Raw genomic sequence first — 16,410 nt, 5'->3', positions numbered from 1 at the left:
TAGATGGCGAACATCGACTGCACGAAAAAGCTGAAGATGGGATCCAAAAGATCAATTATCTAGCCAAGGTCTGGATCCTCTTCCTAGACTATACTATATGAGCTTGAAAGTTCTCAAGCAATTAAGGCCGTCTGATTAAGCAAGCTCAACCTGATCGACCTGCTTGTCCTTCTTGTTGTCCTTCTCCAAATCTCCACCCTCGATATCCGCAAGCTTTCCAGCGAGAGCACCATTCGACTTGCCCTCAAACACTTCCTGGATCTCCTCAAGAGTGTGGCCCTTGGTCTCTGGGAAAAGGAACCAGATGACAACAATGAGCATGGCCAAAATGCAGCAGAAGACGATGTAGTACTTCCAGCCAATCTTACCCATGGCGATGGGGTTGACCTGGTTTCCAACCACCAATCCAACAAAAGTGCTGATGTACATGATGGAAACACCACGACCACGAAGAGTGTAGGGGTAAATCTCGACGATGTATGCTTGAAGCAGAGGAGCCCACGCGATGGCGTAGAAGAAGAAAGTGATAAATACGAAGCCAACGATAGCTCGGCCAGTTTCCTCACTCCTTGTCGAAGCAAAGTGGGAGCTAAGGGCGGTCCAGATGACATACGAGACACACATGCCGCATGTCGAGGTAAGGAACAGGGTTCGGCGTCCGAGACGATCGACCAACATGGCACCAACAAAGATGGCAGCCAACCAGTTGGAAATCTGCAGCAGACCGTTGATGAGAGTCTGGTCCTTGGCGTTGGTGATGCCGATAGTGTTAAGAACGAGGACGAGATAGTAGCTGCATATGGTTAGCATATTATCAACAGCCGAGGAGAAAGCCACACTGACCTGACAAGGTTGATTCCGTTCCACTGAGCAAACCAGCCAACAATAACAGCGATAAGAGTACGCCTGCGGTTCGCAGGTGTACGGACAAGTTCGAGCCAAGAGTTCTGCGACATGGCATCGGCCTCGTGCGTCAAAGCACCCTCAATCTCTGCCATCTCAAAGTGGACAAGAGGAGCATCAAAGTCACCTCCAGCATGGTATTCGGCCAGGATTTTCCGAGCTTCTTCCCTTCGACCGTGTGCGACGAGCCATCGAGGTGATTCGGGGAGGAAGTAGATCGTGAGAAGCTGAAGAGCGGGGAGAGCTCCCTGGAGAAGAGAGGGGATTCTCCAGCTCCATGTTGTGTCGAGCTTGAATGTTCCAAAGGTGCACCACGCGGCAATGATACCTCCCAAGTACTGTCATCCTCCAGTTAGTTGACGCGTTCCCATATTCCATCAAAGGGCTTAAGACTCACGAAAGAAGTGTTGTAGAGAGCTGTCAACTTGCCACGATGCGTCGGGTACGCAAGCTCAGTAATGAGAATAGGGCTAGGCTGAGCAAGGAAACTGGTGAAGAATCCGAGAATCGCTCTCGCCGCGATGAACGTGTGAAGGTTCTGAGACACGGCTTGCATGATGGCAAAAGCAACACATGTCAAGGCGCCAATGGTCATGGCCGTCTTTCTACCAAATCGATCGCAGACGTAGGTGACGAGGAAAAGGGCAACGACTTTGCCGGCAGGGTAGACCGAGTTCATGGCTCCGAGCATTGCACCTTGAGGGTTGCCAAAGTATTGTCGCCACTGAGGGAGTGTTTGAAGACCGTTCATCATGGATCCTGAGATGTTAGCGACCATGACGCGCAATTGGGGTCGTCGTAGAGCTCACCATCGTATCCAATTGCGCCGGATGACACGAGAGGGATCAGAAGAAGGAGGTTGAGCTTGAGGAGATGAGGCGTGCGATACCATGGTCGAGGATCGTTGGGAAGGACCTAAGATGGTCAGTACTCGTGATAATCAAGTCGATTGGAATATTTGACTCACTGCAGCGAGCTCAGGGCCGACGACTGCGGCCGCCCCTTTTCTCTCCTTGTGCGATGAAGAACCCATGATGTCGTCGAGGGTGAATGAAGCGATTCCAAGACAGGGATTGAACAGATACCTTTGGGTCAGACAAAGATCGATGGATGCAACGCAAACACCAAGGATGCAGGTCTCGATTCTCTTATATCTTTGGAGATGCAGGCAAAAAAGAAAGGATCAAGATTTCCCCCAACCCCACACATTTTCTATGAGGAGTGACCCCACGGGGAGGGATAGTTCGGGGGATGGCCTGTCAAAGGGTGGAGTTTGACCGTCAAAATCTGGACAAGGATCCGACGCTACCGTTTAAGCCTTGGTCTCTTCCGAGTTTTCGGACCGGATTATGATTGGTTCTTGGCTTCTAGTTCCGATAATGACGGCTTGTGATTTGACAGAGCCTGACTCGTGACTCTAACCCCGACGCGTCAAAGCAAGGTCTCACGGGAGATGCCCATTTTTAGCGGCCAAACTCCGAGGCCTCTTCCACGTGGGCATCAAGATTCTTTGAGGCTGAATGAATGATCAAGACCGGTTAAATAACGAGTCGATACATAAGCTGGAACTAGTATTGCCACACGGACACATAGCTCGGTTGAACGGGGTCGCGTGTTGAGATCCAGAACTTCAAGGTAGCCGAAGAGAACCGAGATCGCGAAAACCATCCGGTCTGCCTCCTGTCTCTTTATGGATGTTTTCCATCATGATGAAAAATAACAATTACGTGTCTTTTGGCAATTTATCTCATAATGTTGGAAGATTCTTGCGTCTGTAATGCTTTGTTGTCGGGCAAAAAGCTCTTGAGAGATGCTCCAGTTCTCTAGGGTAGGCTGGTTTTGTGCAGCAACAAGAAGGTGGCATGAACATGGTGATGTGATGCCAAGCAACAATACCTCTCATAATGCAGATAGGTGTAAGTCTTCTACTGCAGGAAATAGAAAAAAACTATAAAAAAAATGCGGCCACCATGTTAGCATGGATACGGATATGTTTCACTAAAGTGTTATTTGTCTTTTTTATTTGAGTTGAAGCGCAGCCCTTGATGTGATAACTGAGTCGATAGATAGCCGTGCAACAAGTAGTCAGGCATTTATCAACGTCAGAGACCCATTAATGGGCTCATGCCATATTCAGTGCGAAATCTTGCAAGTTTGCAAGTCATGTGATGCCAGCTGTATGTTCAGATGGGACTGCCAAAGAAGCCACTGCTTGAATAGTAATCATCGGATCGCCGACAAATCCGCCCGTTTCGCTAGACACAAAGAACTCATACGAATTTCTGCATTTGGATTTGCGACATATAATTTTTCCTTCCGCTTACGAACTTTTTGCTGCCCATGTGTCGCTTGACCACCCGACACTTAGCAAAGCACCCCGCGCAGTGGTGATGATGGCATGCCCTCGATGTAGCCCGCTCGGGCTTGTCTGACATATTTAATCGCAGTGTCAGAATGTCATAGTTTCCCAATGACTCTGAAACAGTGTGATTAGTCACACCGTCCGAACTTGTCGGTGATGGTGCGCCTTTCGCCGAATGGCTTCGGAGGTTATGACACTCAACCAGCAGCACCACCACAATTGGATAGTAATCTTGATCATCGTGCACTATTTGGAACCATTTCCTGATTACTCATGATTATAATGATGAAGGTGATGCGATTAAAAGCCACTCCCCCACAGTATCCGACCCCTCCGACGCCGGGCATGAGAAGAAGAAGCCTTCATAAAAACCTCTCAGCTGAACCAGCATTCATCTCTTGCGATTTGCTAGCATACAGCACTATCTCACTTCTGAAGAAACTCAGCACTAAAACATGTCGTCTCAAAATAGCAACCCCCCCACAGTCTTTGTCGTTGGTGCAACTGGCGCACAAGGCATTCCTATTGTTCGCCACCTCGTCAAAGACCGCGCTTACAAAGTCCGCTTTCTAACGCGCGACGCCAATTCCCCACGAGCAAAAGCCCTCATCGCCCTCGGGAATGTCGAGCCCCTTGTTGGGACCTTTGCCAGCGAGGAGGACCTCCGAAAGGGCTACCGTGGTGCGCAGTATGCATTCATCAACATCGACGGGTTCAACTGTGGAGAGAAGACGGAGACATTCTGGGCCATACGAAGCTATGAGCTCGCTCTCGAAGAAGGCATTAAGTTCTTCGTCTATGGAAACCTCGACTTTTCGTATAAGAAGAGCGGATATAACCCGAAGTTCCGGACTGGCCATTACGACGGCAAAGGTCGAATCGCCGAATGGATCTTGCAACAGAATAAGGATCCGCAAAATGCGGCACGAATGGGTGCTGCTATCTTCACTACTGGACCTTACATGACCATGTCAATTGCGGCGCATACTCCCATGAGTCCCCGGATTGAGGATGGAGTCGTCACATGGAGGGTTCCCCTCGGGGATGGCGCCGTGTGTCACGTTGACTTGGATGATTGTGGACATTATGTCCGTTGGCTCTTTGAGCACCAAGAAAGAGCAAATGGAATGGATCTTGAGGTCGCCATTGACCTGATCGGCTATAACGACCTGGCCAAGGCCTTTGAGAAGGTGTCTGGACACCCAGCCCGATATATCGACACCGACCTCGAAACCTATTGGACTTCTGGTCCTCTTGGAGATGGAACTCCAAGCAGCGCATACAACTCTGACCTCAATGATCCCGCTGCAATGACAATGCGCCAGAACTTTACCGGGTTTTGGAACATTTGGAAGGCGTCTGGAGGAAACAAGGGTTTGGTCCAGCGAGACTTTAAGCTTCTAGATGAGATTCACCCTGGAAGAGTCAAGTCGGCCGAGGAATGGTTTAGGAAGGAAGAGAAGAAGGGAATTGAGCAAGGCTTGGGGAGTTTGTGGGACAGGGTCAACAATCTCAGGCCAGTGTTGAAGCTTGTCGAGGATCGGCGGAAGGGTCGTCTATGACAAAGGTCAACAACACGCTTGATGTGTAAGAGCAGCGAACACGCCCTTCTTCACTCTTCGAATTGAGACATGGTGTTTTATGTCACTCTTTGTGGATATTTATTTGCTGAAATCTCCCTCTCAGCACCCCGCGCGAGTTAGAACCTCGACGACCTTCACTACTAAGATAATTGCTACACAATTGCATCATTTGAATTCAGGTGATGCTATGTTGACCAATCCAACCACCACATCCTATCAAACCCAAGCAACTGGGCACATGACTCACAGACTCAACCTGCACTGGGCTAGAACAGTCGGCGCAACTGCAGGGGATGATTAAGCCACAGCACCCGTTGGTCCAGACTCTGTGGAGCACACGTGGGAATGCGCCATTGTTTCGGAGGTTGATTAGCCCCCCGAGCAGGGCTGAAGTCAACCTGCGAAGCTGTTCGACGAGGTCACGGAGTGTAAAGTAGGCTCCGTTAAAGTCCATCGCCGACAGCTGGCAGCTTCTTCTCCTCACGTCGGACATATTTCGAGTTTGGCTAAGCGTTGAGGGCGTTGGAGAAGGATGGGTAAGGGCTTTTGTTGACGCTGGGGGAGCCAACTCCCCGTTTGCCTGTATGCTTACCCCTACGCTTACCCTGGCGCCAGAGCTAAGCACTACGCTACCAGAGAGCTGGTTGTACAAGGCTTCTGGAACACCAGTACAAAAGGGCTGTGTAAAATTCCAAAGAAAGATCCTGATGATATCGTTCAACAACACATCCATGGCCTCGGTGCAATGCTGAGAAACATGGTTCGATCCTCGCCCGCAAAAACCTGGGGTTACATGAACCACCAATCTCAACCTCACCTACGCCATCTTCCCCATATCCGTTCTCATAGCGGGTCCTTCAAGATCTCTAGCGTCTCCTACCGGTCAATAGCCATGCATCTCCCCCGCAAATGAGACAATATCGTCGCATCTCGCGCGACAAGAAGCCCTCGGAGCCCAGTTCTGAAGCCGACCTCCCCCATCTTCGCGTTCATTTCCCCAGGTTTTAGTGTCGTTTTCCCCGCCCTCGGCTTTTCCCTTGCTCCCCACAAGGGAGATCTTGCCCTATTCCGGGGTTGAGGTCATCTGGTCAGTCAGTTCGAGGGACATAAATACAAAGCATTGACCTTGTGAAGTTTTAATTTTTTGCAAAGTCAGGGCTCCAGTGAGATCAGCATTGACTTCAGAGAAGCACTCCAGTTCCCTTTCTTTAACATGACAGCCGCGCAAGACAATCGTCAGCTTGCTGACTCCAAGGAGGCGCCAGACTTTGCTCATGTCAACAGCGTGCTTGAAGATGAGAAGCCCTCGGCGGTGGAAGAGCGGGACTACACCGGCACCGCGAAGAAGACAGATCCTGAGGAGATTCGTCTCGTGAGGAAACTCGATCTCTGGATTATGGTAAGTGGCATTGAGCGTCTACACTTGACCATGGCTAACATTTGACAGCCATGCCTCTGCCTCATGTATTTCCTCAACTACGTCGATCGAAATGCCATCGCCCAGGCCCGACTGAACAATCTCGAGGAAGATCTCAACATGACCGGCACCGAGTTTAACACAACCGTCTCAATGTATGTTCAAACGCAGGAGCTGAGACTTCTCAGACTGACACAGTTCACAGTCTGTTTGTTGGCTACGTCTTGATGCAGGTCCCCAGCAACATGTTGATCACCAAGGTCAGGCCGGGTATCTACATGAGCGCATGGATGTTGGTCTGGGCAGTTGTTTCTGGTAAGTCTATCCCTGCAAGATCGAGCTTGGCTGCTTGGCATCAGATCTCTAACCCCATTCCAGGATGCACAGCACTTGTCAAGAACTATCAGGGTCTCTTGGTTTGCCGATTCTTCCTCGGCATCACTGAAGCACCCGTGAGTGCCCAATTGTTCGATCCCACGGCTTATTATTGACTTGAGAAGTTCTACCCAGGAGCTACCTACATCCTATCTATTTTCTACACCAGAAAAGGTTTGTGGGACATGCTGTCGGGAAACGCAAAGACTAACTAATGGCCGAAACAGAGGTCGCCTCTCGAATTGCCCTTCTCTACTGTGCCCAGATCCTTGCTACCGGTTTCTCTGGGCTCATCGCCGCTGGTATCTTTGCCGGTATGGACGGTCTCAAGGGAATCGAGGGATGGAGATGGTACGTCCCCAACGCCAAGCACACAGCCCCAAACTAACCCCATACCAGGCTCTTCATCGTCGAGGGTGCTGCGACTGGTCTCGTCTCTCTCATTGGCTTTGTCCTTCTCCCCAACACCCCCCTCACGACCCACTGGCTCAACGAGCGCGAGAAGCAGCTTGCTCACTCTCGCATGGAGAAGGACAAGCTCTCTGATGCTTCTGATGAGAAGGCTTCTTCTTGGGAGGGTCTCAAGCAGGCTTGCTCTGATAAGAGGACTTGGCTCTTCTGCCTTATGCAGAACTTCCATCTGTCGGCTTGCTCATTCAACTCTTTCTTCCCTACGTGAGCCCCCACCCTTTTACTGCATATATACGAGTTTAAACACTGACTTGTTCGTCCATCAGTGTCGTCAAGACCCTCGGTTTCAACACAACCATCACCCTTGTCATGACCTGCCCTCCCTTCATCTTCGCTGGTGCCGCTGGTATTGGCTTTGGATGGAGCTCTGGTCGCTTCCACGAGCGCACATGGCATATTACTGCCGGTCTTAGCATTGCCATAGCCGGTTTCGCCCTCGCTGCCGCAACCTTGAACACGGCTGCTCGCTACGTGGCTTGCTTCATCTTCCCTGTTGGCGCTTATGCTGTCAACTCCGTTATCATTGGATGGGCCGCATCTACTCTGTCTCAGACAAAGGAGAAGAAGGCTGTAAGTCTGCCATTGACGCACAAGCCCCCGAGAGTATCGACGCTAACTATCTCAGGTTGTTCTGGCAATGACCAATGTCGGCGGCCAGATCGGCTACATCTATGGTGCCTACCTCTGGCCTAAGAGTGACGGACCCCGATATGGCATTGGTTTTGGCGCTTCTGCCGGTTTCGCCTTCTGCTCTATCATCTGCGCCTGGTGCATCCGAATCCTCCTGGTTCGGGAGAACCGCAGAATCCGCGCTTCCACTTCCGAGCATGTCAACCTTTATGGATATTAAAAAGCTGGGAGGTATCAGCTCCCTTACGGGCCATTAATAGGTACCTGGGACGCGGTGGGCTCGTGTATTTTCATCTCGAGTTTATGATGATTAAAGCCGAATGTTTTACGGTGCTGAGAGAGGGATTTGATGATATTATGAACAGGATGTTCTTCATTTGGGATAAGGAATAGGCCGGAGGAGGTGTTGGGCAACGAGTGGCAGACAGTCGAAGTCACAGGAAATCTTAGGTTCAACAGTAACTGGAAGATATGACACATTTGATCCAAAAGCTTTCACCGCATAATGACTCTGTAGATGCCAATTGAAGCTACGAGAAAACAACCAGTGAGCCGAACTCCTATTGTACATGACCCCAAACAAATCATCACGCTTAAGCAATGTTAACACGGACCGTACTTCCATCAACCTTGAAGTCAGACACAATATCAGAAGGCCACCTGGGCAAAGCCACAAAGTGATCTTCCCACACTTGCTTGCCCGAGCCGCGTCTCGCCATCGTCACCTCATCCTGCCGTGTCTTTCGTACAGCAGGACTAACCTTATAAAGGCTCTTGTAGATACTTGTATGCCGAGTGGCGTCTCGCAAAGCCAAGTGGGACGCCCTCAATACGGTGGGCTTCGTATCCTTCGCATCCAACCATTTGCTGCCCTTCGACCAGTCCTTGCCATTGTATCCCCACTCCGCATACAGCTCTGTGCACTCCTTGTTGAACAACTTTCGATCCTTGGCTTGGACCGTAATCTCGACGTAGTCGCCCCGAACTCTCGGCGTGAATTTCGGGTCCAGGCAGGCAAGATAGTATTCCATAAACCCTGGCTTGGAGCCACGAGCGTCATTGAACACGCCCTGGAAGGCTTGCAAGATTTTGGCCTCGCTAACAGACCCGGGCTTCCACTCTGACTGGCTTCGCACAAAGAGCCGAGAGAGCGAAGAAGGATGACGATAAAGCGACGAGGAAATGTCGATTGACTGAAGCGTCTGATGAAGACTTGTCTGCAGATCGTTGAGGAACACACTTCTTCCAAGCAAAGTGGAAGTTTTCGAGTCCAAGTCATTTGGAGACTCCACAACGCGTCCTTTGTCAATAAGAGAGCGCATCCGTGAGGAAATCGGTAGCTGGGCCGAGGACGACTGGAAGCAGACGTGGTAGGCGCATGTCAGGAGTCTGTAAGTTCCTGGTTTACCAATCTCTCGCAGGATCAGGAATAGACAGGAAGATTTCCCTTCGTCCAGGATAAAAATGTGGTCTTGTTCGGGCTTGATGTGTTGGTGGAGAGGGATGTTTGCCGTCAGGTACATGGATACGGTTGGACCCTTGACCTTGAAGAGCGACAGCCCACCCAGCTCTTGGACAAACTTGGGAGCCGAAGGGAACGCTAGAAGGTGGATCAAGTTGATACCCAGAGTACCCGTTGCGGCATCAACGGTCGCGTTGAGGAACCATGGTCTCTCAACTTGGGCAATTGTGCTCTCTCGCATAGTGTGCCAAGTGAATCTTCCCGGCATCAAGTCCGATTTGGGGAAGTCATCTCTCTCCTTCTCGATCTCATCGTCAGTCTTCCACTTTGCTGAGTGGGCGCTGACATTGAGGAAGACGGTGCCCTTCCGGTCCTTGAGCTTACTCCACCAGGACTCGAAGGTGAAGTATTCCCAATCGTGAAAGTTCAAATCGGGTGCCTTGAAGATCCAGTTGGGTCCAGTGGACCTCCAGTTGGGCACCCAGGAGGGACTTCGATCCCAGACCTCCATAGCAGCTGCGTTACGCAAGACATCGATATTCCGCAGCTTGAGAAGCATGTGGGCGAAAACGCCCAAGAACATGTGCTGGCACGAGAGGCTGTAGTTGGCATGGAAATTGAACCCAGAAGAAGGGTTGCTTCCAATCAAAGCCATGATTCCAAAGATTTTATCGCGAGGGTCGGTGCATTGCGACTTGGAAACTGCTCGCAGAGTCTTGAATAGGCTCTGGTCCTTGAACGCCTGCTGGCCAAGATATTCAAGCCAAGGAGCCCTGGTGTTTTCCCACTTGATGGAGAGACGAGAGGAAAGTGACTTGATCGTTGAAGCGTTCATCCAGAACTCGACGTCGCCAAGCTGGAAAACGGCTTGTCGTGAAAGGATGAGCTCTTGGATCACCCAGATGCGACTAAAGTACCGATATTGAAGGAGGGTGGCCAGGTCGACGACAGGAACTGTCGGTTTCGACTTTCCATCTGACAATTGGAGTTGTCGTCGCAGAGGGTATGGCTGTGTCGTTGGTGTGGTACCAAGATAGAGATACACAGACCGACAGGCCGAATAGATCTGTGCCATCTTGGAGACCTGAGCGTCACGCTCTTTGACATCATTCTGATTGATGCAAATAGCGTCTACCCAAATCATGCGGCATCCCCTCACTGGCCGCATGAGCCGAAGCATTGACCAGCAATTCTTCGTCTGTATTAAGACATCCCACCAAGGGCCGACATAGATTGGCATGGAAAAGGAACCGTCTCCGTTCTCCCCGGCCCATGTGTAAGAAGTGGCTTCGTACTCGGGGCATCTTTCGTTCTTGTAAACTTCAAGATCGAGGTGGATAGGATCATCCGCGCTGATGGGTGCCGTGAGGGAGATCAAACGGAACTCATCCAGGGCCAGCCTGGATGGGTAAACTGGTGAGATTGGCACTTTCCCGTTGCCTGCAACGGGAGCAGCCGGCTTTGCAGCTCCCTTGGGGGCTGTCGTGACATAAGGGACCGTGCTGGGCCAGGAAAGGTTTAACTGTCCCAACGGTTCATCGCGTGGTGGCGGCGTAAACGGGCCGGTGGACTTTTGCTGCAGGATGAGGCTTTTGAGATCTGGCGCAGCACCGCAAGTCTTGCACCAGGGTGTCCCCTTCTGGACCACAATAAGTGGTGCTTTGCATGTGGGTTTATGCCAGCGGGTCATGATGTGATAAGGATGGAGAAAGGGGATAATTTGTGCACATTACAACCGAGATGGCAAGCGATCTACGGCAATTCTTAAGTACTCACCAGAGAAATCTTCAGCGCCAGATTGCACAGTCGTATCAGCGCCAAAGGGTGAGACGGCAGTTCTTGGCTTCAGGCATGCTGAATGTGTTATTGGTCTCATTGAGAACGGGCAATGCATGCATAAGCGCCCTGATGGAGATAGCGGGCCGATGCGGGTTGGGCGGGAGCATCCGCAATAATTACGAAACAACTGCGCCTCACGCGATATTATCCCAGTCCTTGCAGTTAAAAAGTACTTGGATTAGAGACTGAAGACCACACCACCGAAAGTAGCTTTTATCAGGTCTTTCTTGTCCTTCCCACCAACAGATACACCCTTTTCTTCAGTCTGTCTCACGGCTGAAGGGAAGCGGATTCATCATGCCATCGAGGCGCTTACTGTGCATCGGGGCGCCTACGAATTCGGCATTAGGCGCGATGTCGAGATAATCATTGGATTGATCGTGTAAGGGTCCCTTGTGCCAGTAAGCAAAAGTCATTCAGCCCTCCAGGGCTGCAGTAGCTAAAAATGTACTTGACGGCTTGACAGATGTCAACGCATGACACTACGCATGTGTCGGCATATCATGTGGTGGGCAGCTTCTTGGCAGGAGATGACCTGAGCAAGAAGTTCATAATCACTGAAGGGGGAGATGCTCTACTTTTAGAGGGAACAAAACCTTCTTTCCATGTGAGGGAGCAACCTTCAAATATTGCTATACATGGATGAGTTCCCAGGGCCCCGGACGGACGGTGGCAGACTTGAAAAAAAAAAGACAAAACTTGCAAAATAAGGTTCCTACAATCCCCTAGATCTAGTTCAATTCCTGCCATATAACCATATTCTGCTATCTCTATAATTTTGCAGTTTTCTACAGTATCTCATGGCTTTACCTCAGAGAACCCTGACTGACAACAAATTTTCTCCACAAGACCTACCAAAGGCAACGTTCTACCTACCTAAATAACTTGCTTTAAAGAGATAATCAAGCAATTTGAAACAGCTTAGATCAAGCCCAGCACTTTCATCTGCCGCCTGGAGGACCTGGAGAAGAGAACAAACTGGCAGTCCGATGGTCGGAGGCAGCCGGACAGTTTACCCTGGGCCGACACCGGACCCTCTTATCTCGGTGTCCTTTTCCCCGATGCCGAATGCCGCGACCAATAGCACTTGACATGTTGATATTTAACCAACAAATATTGACGAGCTTTTGACATGAAAGATTAAGGAACTTTATTAATATTAGTTCTTCTAGAACTAGCAAGGCTTTGAATTATTCTGGTTGCTACCATTCTGTCACAGTGAACCTTCAAGACTACGAGTGAAACAGCTCTCTGGCTCGATCACACAGAACGCAGCGCACCATGGTCCACGCAAACCCTTACGGATCCTGGGTCATAGGATGTCCTAGATATTGAAACTCCTAGCTACCGCTTGTACCTTTTGGGGTATGAAGGCCAAGTAATACCCCAAATCGCCAAGATGTTGGAGTTGGCTGCCAATGTCGCCAAGAGCGCCCACGAGGCAGACGCCAAGCTCCTACGAAAGGATTGCATGACTTGGAGACTTGAGAACGCATTACTAAGCTTCTAGAGAGCAGGAGACAAAGATTCTGATGGTTCTGAAAACATGGGAGATCGAGGCCAGTCTCAAGAATTAAGATCTGGACTTCAGGCAGGGATGCCAACAGCCAAAGTCCCGCGCCAATTAAGAGATTAAAATTCACGTCACACCATTTCCAGCTATGCAGTGGACACACTCCAGGCATAATGGGCCCCAGTTTGTCGGGATGGGCTGAGGCAAGGCAGGTTTCCGTTAACTATAGCCCTACCAGCCAGGAGTCCGACGCTTAACCATTGAACAAAACGTCCCGTAGAAGTTGCTGTGTAATATGCAAGATGACTTTGATAAATCATCTCGCCACTTCTTTCATCCATCAGCAGCACTCCGCGGGTTCCGAGGCCAGGGACTTTGGAAGACGCAGGGAGGGCGGCACTCCGCTCCGGATGGTTCGATCTGTAGTTATAGACGCTATTCCAGGTTTAAGGCCTAATGATACAATGGACCGCTGCGACAGATAAAACAGCCACAGCTCGCCGGAGCCGAAATATCAAGCTTGAAAGGGATTGGACGATGTCATAGCCAAAGAGGAGTGCTTGTACTGAAGTTGTATTGAAAGTGGCGACAACGGTGCATGATGGCCTTCAGCAAAAGCTTGACTGGTTGACAAGAGTCGACAAAATCAGATGATCGGTTATGTCGACAACCATAAATGGAATGTGACAGACGCATGTAAGAAGCCAAGATCAGCAACATGGTTGGTGGCAGCTTGGGAGTTCCTAGTGGAAAGGAACTTTGGGAGCCCACTGAAACCAGGCCCATGGAAACGTGGTCCATTTGTAAGCCAGGTTTCTTCAATATGGCCGACCTAGCTTTGACAGCCATTAATTGCTAGGGTCTGAACTTTGGGATCATCTAAAAGGGTGGAGTTTCAGCTGAAGACTTGGGGAAGATGTTGTTACGCATTAAGTGATAGATGAAGCATCTGGAATCTCATTGAATTTTTTATACGGGTTTGTTGGTTCAGTAGGGACCTCGGTGACTTTTGGGTCAACTTTTTACCGTGACAGGGCAGGATACGTCAGGTGCAGTCAGCATCCTTCGCCCACATTCCTGGATTCCAATCCCGTAGCGAGGCTGACGCAGCATTGAAAAGTGATATGCTGCTCGGACTTTGTTGGCAGACGAGTCCGAGGTTCCTAACATAGCATCGTTCTCTGAAGAACGTTTGTTTGACCACTTGGTTGGGTTGTCAGCGATCACCATAGGGTTTTATCCAATGGGATAATGCCAAGTCCGGTGAAATCTTGTAATAGTACTGGTGCAACACAACATCAGACCATAGTGTTTCCCAACTGGGACTCATTTTTCGATCAAGCTGTGATGTGTGCACCATGATCGTGATGATACCCTTACATTCCCTCTCCCTGTCTACATCAGCTGCATCAAATGCATTTCATGGGCCCAAGAATAGATGCAAGAAGATATCCCGTTCACAGTCCGTCCAGCTGGCAGATATATCTTGGCTTGGTTATCCCCATCTTTCGACCTGCCGTGGCTTCATCTCAGACACAACGCACTCATACCCAAAAAACAACGTTTCACCCGCCCCCCGCCATTTCTCCAGCTACAAATCACTAAACCTATAAGCCTATCAAGACCCAAGTTACATATTTTTTTTTTAGCTTGAGAGACTGTTATTAGCAAGGGGCAACCGAAATTGTCACCCCAACTCGAGTCTCACAGCGACAACCACCCGAAAACCAGCACAATAACCACACAATCAGCAAAATGCCATCCGCAACTCGTAGCGGCAACAAAAGAGGAATGGGCAAGTTCAGGAACAAGCTGAATCAATCTCTCGAGGAGAAGAGGAGGGAGAGGGAAGCTGCCGCTGCTGCTGCGGCCGCTGAGGAAGAAGAGCAAGAAGAGGAGGAATTGGAGGAAGAGAATGAGGAAGAAGAAGATGAAGAGAATGGGGACGACGAGGAAGAAGAGAATGAAGGCGAGGAGGATGAAGATGAGGAGGAAGAGGACGAAGAAGAATACGACGATGAATAGAGAAACACCATCAATAATTACTGAAACACCAGAGAAGTTCTTTAATACCCATATCAGCCATCCTATCAATGTCATACCTCCCCTAGCGACATCAGGTCTACCAGTTCGCGCCGTTCTTTCCTTCCTCCTTCGTCTTAGCTCACCAATGGCCACATCGCCTTAGTCAGCCAATAAAATTCTTTCTTATCTCGCGTTCAACCACAAGATCTTTATCATTCACCGCATCAACTCTACTCGAACACTCACCAATGGCAGTCACCGAATCAGTCAGCACTGGCCGCGTAGTCGGCGCCTTGGCTTGCCAGTTGGACTCGTATCTTAAGACTCTTGATGCCGAAGTCATTTCGTGCGTCAAGGCGCCGGCAGAAGCTAGCAAAGGCTCCAAGAAGAAGAAGCAAGAGGTTGCTCCGCAAGATGAGTGGTTAATTGAGTGTGCCGATTCTGTCCTGTTCCCTGAAGGTGCGAAAGCTGTTCGTTGTCAATCAGGATGAGTCTAACTTGGCTATCTCAGGTGGCGGTCAACCTTCAGATCACGGCACTATCACTCTCTTATCTGGTTCTGATCAGACCCCAATCCCCATCAAAAACGTTCAAAGACATGGCCTGCGATGCGTCATCTACTCTCCTCAGCCTCTATCTCCTGGAGATAAAATTCGTCAAGAGGTAGACTGGGCTCGTCGATGGGACCACATGCAGCAACACACTGGTCAACATCTTCTCTCCGCCATCATGATGAACGACCATGGCCTCAAGACACTTGGTTGGGGCATGAGTGCTGCCGGAACTATGAATTATGTTGACATTCCTCGAAAACCAACCGAGGAGGAGATGCAGAGCATCCAGTCTCGGTGCAGCCAGTTCATCCGTGATAATCTTCCCATCAAAGTCGAAACCCCAGATGATGCCAAGCACGAGAAACTTCCTGGAGATTATGACAAGTCTGAAGGCGTCATTCGTGTCATCCACATTGGCGATATTGATGTCAATACGTAGGTCTTCGCTACCCAATTTACCGCCTTAGTACTGACCAATAACAATAGCTGCTGCGGTACTCATCTTTCTCAAACTTCTCATATCTCTCTCGTCATACTCGGCTCTACCCAGTCAGTGCATGGAAAGAACTGTCGTCTCTCGTTCATGACTGGAGATAAGGCCGTATCACTCGCCAATGCATCTGTTGGCGCCGTCGGCTCCATCGCAAAGCTCATGTCATCCAGCAGTGCACCGACTGAAGTTCTTGCAAAAACTTCAACAATGTGCGATACTGTAACAGAGTTACGAAGAGTCGAGAGAAAGCTCATGCTTGAGATTGCCAAATACGAGAGTGATCGAGTCAACGCAGTTATCCGCAGCGAAAAGAATGCCTATGTCTACCGCTCGGATGGCGGGATGGATTTCATCAACAAGATTATAAGCGAGACGAAGGAGTCAGTTCAGGGAACTGGACTTGTGGTTGTGTTTGCTATAGGAGAGTCTAAGGGCACTGGCCCAGTGGTCATTGTTGGCGATAAAGAAGCAGTAGAGGACATGGCGACTAAAGTCAAGGGAGTCGTCAAAGACATCAAGGGCGGAGGTGGCGGCGGTAAATGGCAAGGAAAGGTCAAGGAATGGCAGCACTCTGAGTTGACGGCGCTGAAAGAACTGGTAGAATGATAGATAGAATTCGAATAGACTGTACAAAGAAGATACACGACTAGATACACAATATCATGAACAGGGAAATGGAAGAGAAGTCTTGAATTATTGTCTGTTTCCTTGAAAAATTGTTCATTCTGACCAGCCATTGGGCCAATCATTCACGGATGGGTATGTAACTAACTCACACAACAT

At 49.8% G+C, this 16,410-nt stretch overlaps 6 protein-coding genes across 6 annotated transcripts; 4 read left to right on the top strand and 2 right to left on the bottom strand.

Annotated features, from left to right (window-relative positions):
* Positions 1 to 135: 135 nt before the first annotated feature.
* LRP88_00252 (general substrate transporter) lies at positions 136 to 1,936 on the bottom strand (the record flags this gene model as incomplete). Its single annotated transcript, XM_083236968.1, has 5 exons — positions 136 to 793; positions 844 to 1,241; positions 1,301 to 1,662; positions 1,713 to 1,818; positions 1,871 to 1,936. 5 exons carry the CDS (start codon positions 1,934 to 1,936, stop codon positions 136 to 138), a joined length of 1,590 nt encoding a protein of 529 aa, XP_083107337.1.
* A 1,784-nt stretch (positions 1,937 to 3,720) lies between these two features.
* LRP88_00251 (uncharacterized protein) lies at positions 3,721 to 4,827 on the top strand (the record flags this gene model as incomplete). Its single annotated transcript, XM_083236967.1, has 1 exon — positions 3,721 to 4,827. The coding sequence occupies one exon, from the start codon at positions 3,721 to 3,723 to the stop codon at positions 4,825 to 4,827; it is 1,107 nt and encodes a 368-aa protein (XP_083107336.1).
* Positions 4,828 to 6,061: 1,234 nt separating this feature from the next.
* Positions 6,062 to 7,961, top strand: LRP88_00250 (major facilitator superfamily domain-containing protein; the record flags this gene model as incomplete). The annotated part of the gene is made up of 9 exons (XM_083236966.1): positions 6,062 to 6,247; positions 6,296 to 6,420; positions 6,471 to 6,580; positions 6,644 to 6,717; positions 6,766 to 6,814; positions 6,868 to 6,991; positions 7,040 to 7,315; positions 7,378 to 7,681; positions 7,737 to 7,961. The coding sequence occupies 9 exons, from the start codon at positions 6,062 to 6,064 to the stop codon at positions 7,959 to 7,961; spliced, it is 1,473 nt and encodes a 490-aa protein (XP_083107335.1).
* Positions 7,962 to 8,334: 373 nt separating this feature from the next.
* On the bottom strand, positions 8,335 to 10,893 carry LRP88_00249 (uncharacterized protein; the record flags this gene model as incomplete). Its single annotated transcript, XM_083236965.1, has 1 exon — positions 8,335 to 10,893. The coding sequence occupies one exon, from the start codon at positions 10,891 to 10,893 to the stop codon at positions 8,335 to 8,337; it is 2,559 nt and encodes an 852-aa protein (XP_083107334.1).
* Positions 10,894 to 14,310: 3,417 nt separating this feature from the next.
* Positions 14,311 to 14,580, top strand: LRP88_00248 (uncharacterized protein; the record flags this gene model as incomplete). Its single annotated transcript, XM_083236964.1, has 1 exon — positions 14,311 to 14,580. The coding sequence occupies one exon, from the start codon at positions 14,311 to 14,313 to the stop codon at positions 14,578 to 14,580; it is 270 nt and encodes an 89-aa protein (XP_083107333.1).
* Positions 14,581 to 14,828: 248 nt separating this feature from the next.
* LRP88_00247 (Threonyl/alanyl tRNA synthetase) lies at positions 14,829 to 16,233 on the top strand (the record flags this gene model as incomplete). The annotated part of the gene is made up of 3 exons (XM_083236963.1): positions 14,829 to 15,039; positions 15,092 to 15,569; positions 15,621 to 16,233. The coding sequence occupies 3 exons, from the start codon at positions 14,829 to 14,831 to the stop codon at positions 16,231 to 16,233; spliced, it is 1,302 nt and encodes a 433-aa protein (XP_083107332.1).
* Between the last annotated feature and the right edge of the window lie 177 nt (positions 16,234 to 16,410).

This window comes from Fusarium phalaenopsidis (assembly GCF_050370095.1).
Source record: "Fusarium phalaenopsidis strain FUZ10S chromosome Unknown contig_32274, whole genome shotgun sequence".
NCBI lineage: Eukaryota > Fungi > Ascomycota > Sordariomycetes > Hypocreales > Nectriaceae > Fusarium > Fusarium phalaenopsidis.
The sequence above is the reverse complement of the archived record's forward strand: the minus strand, read 5'-3'. Positions and strand labels throughout refer to the sequence as shown.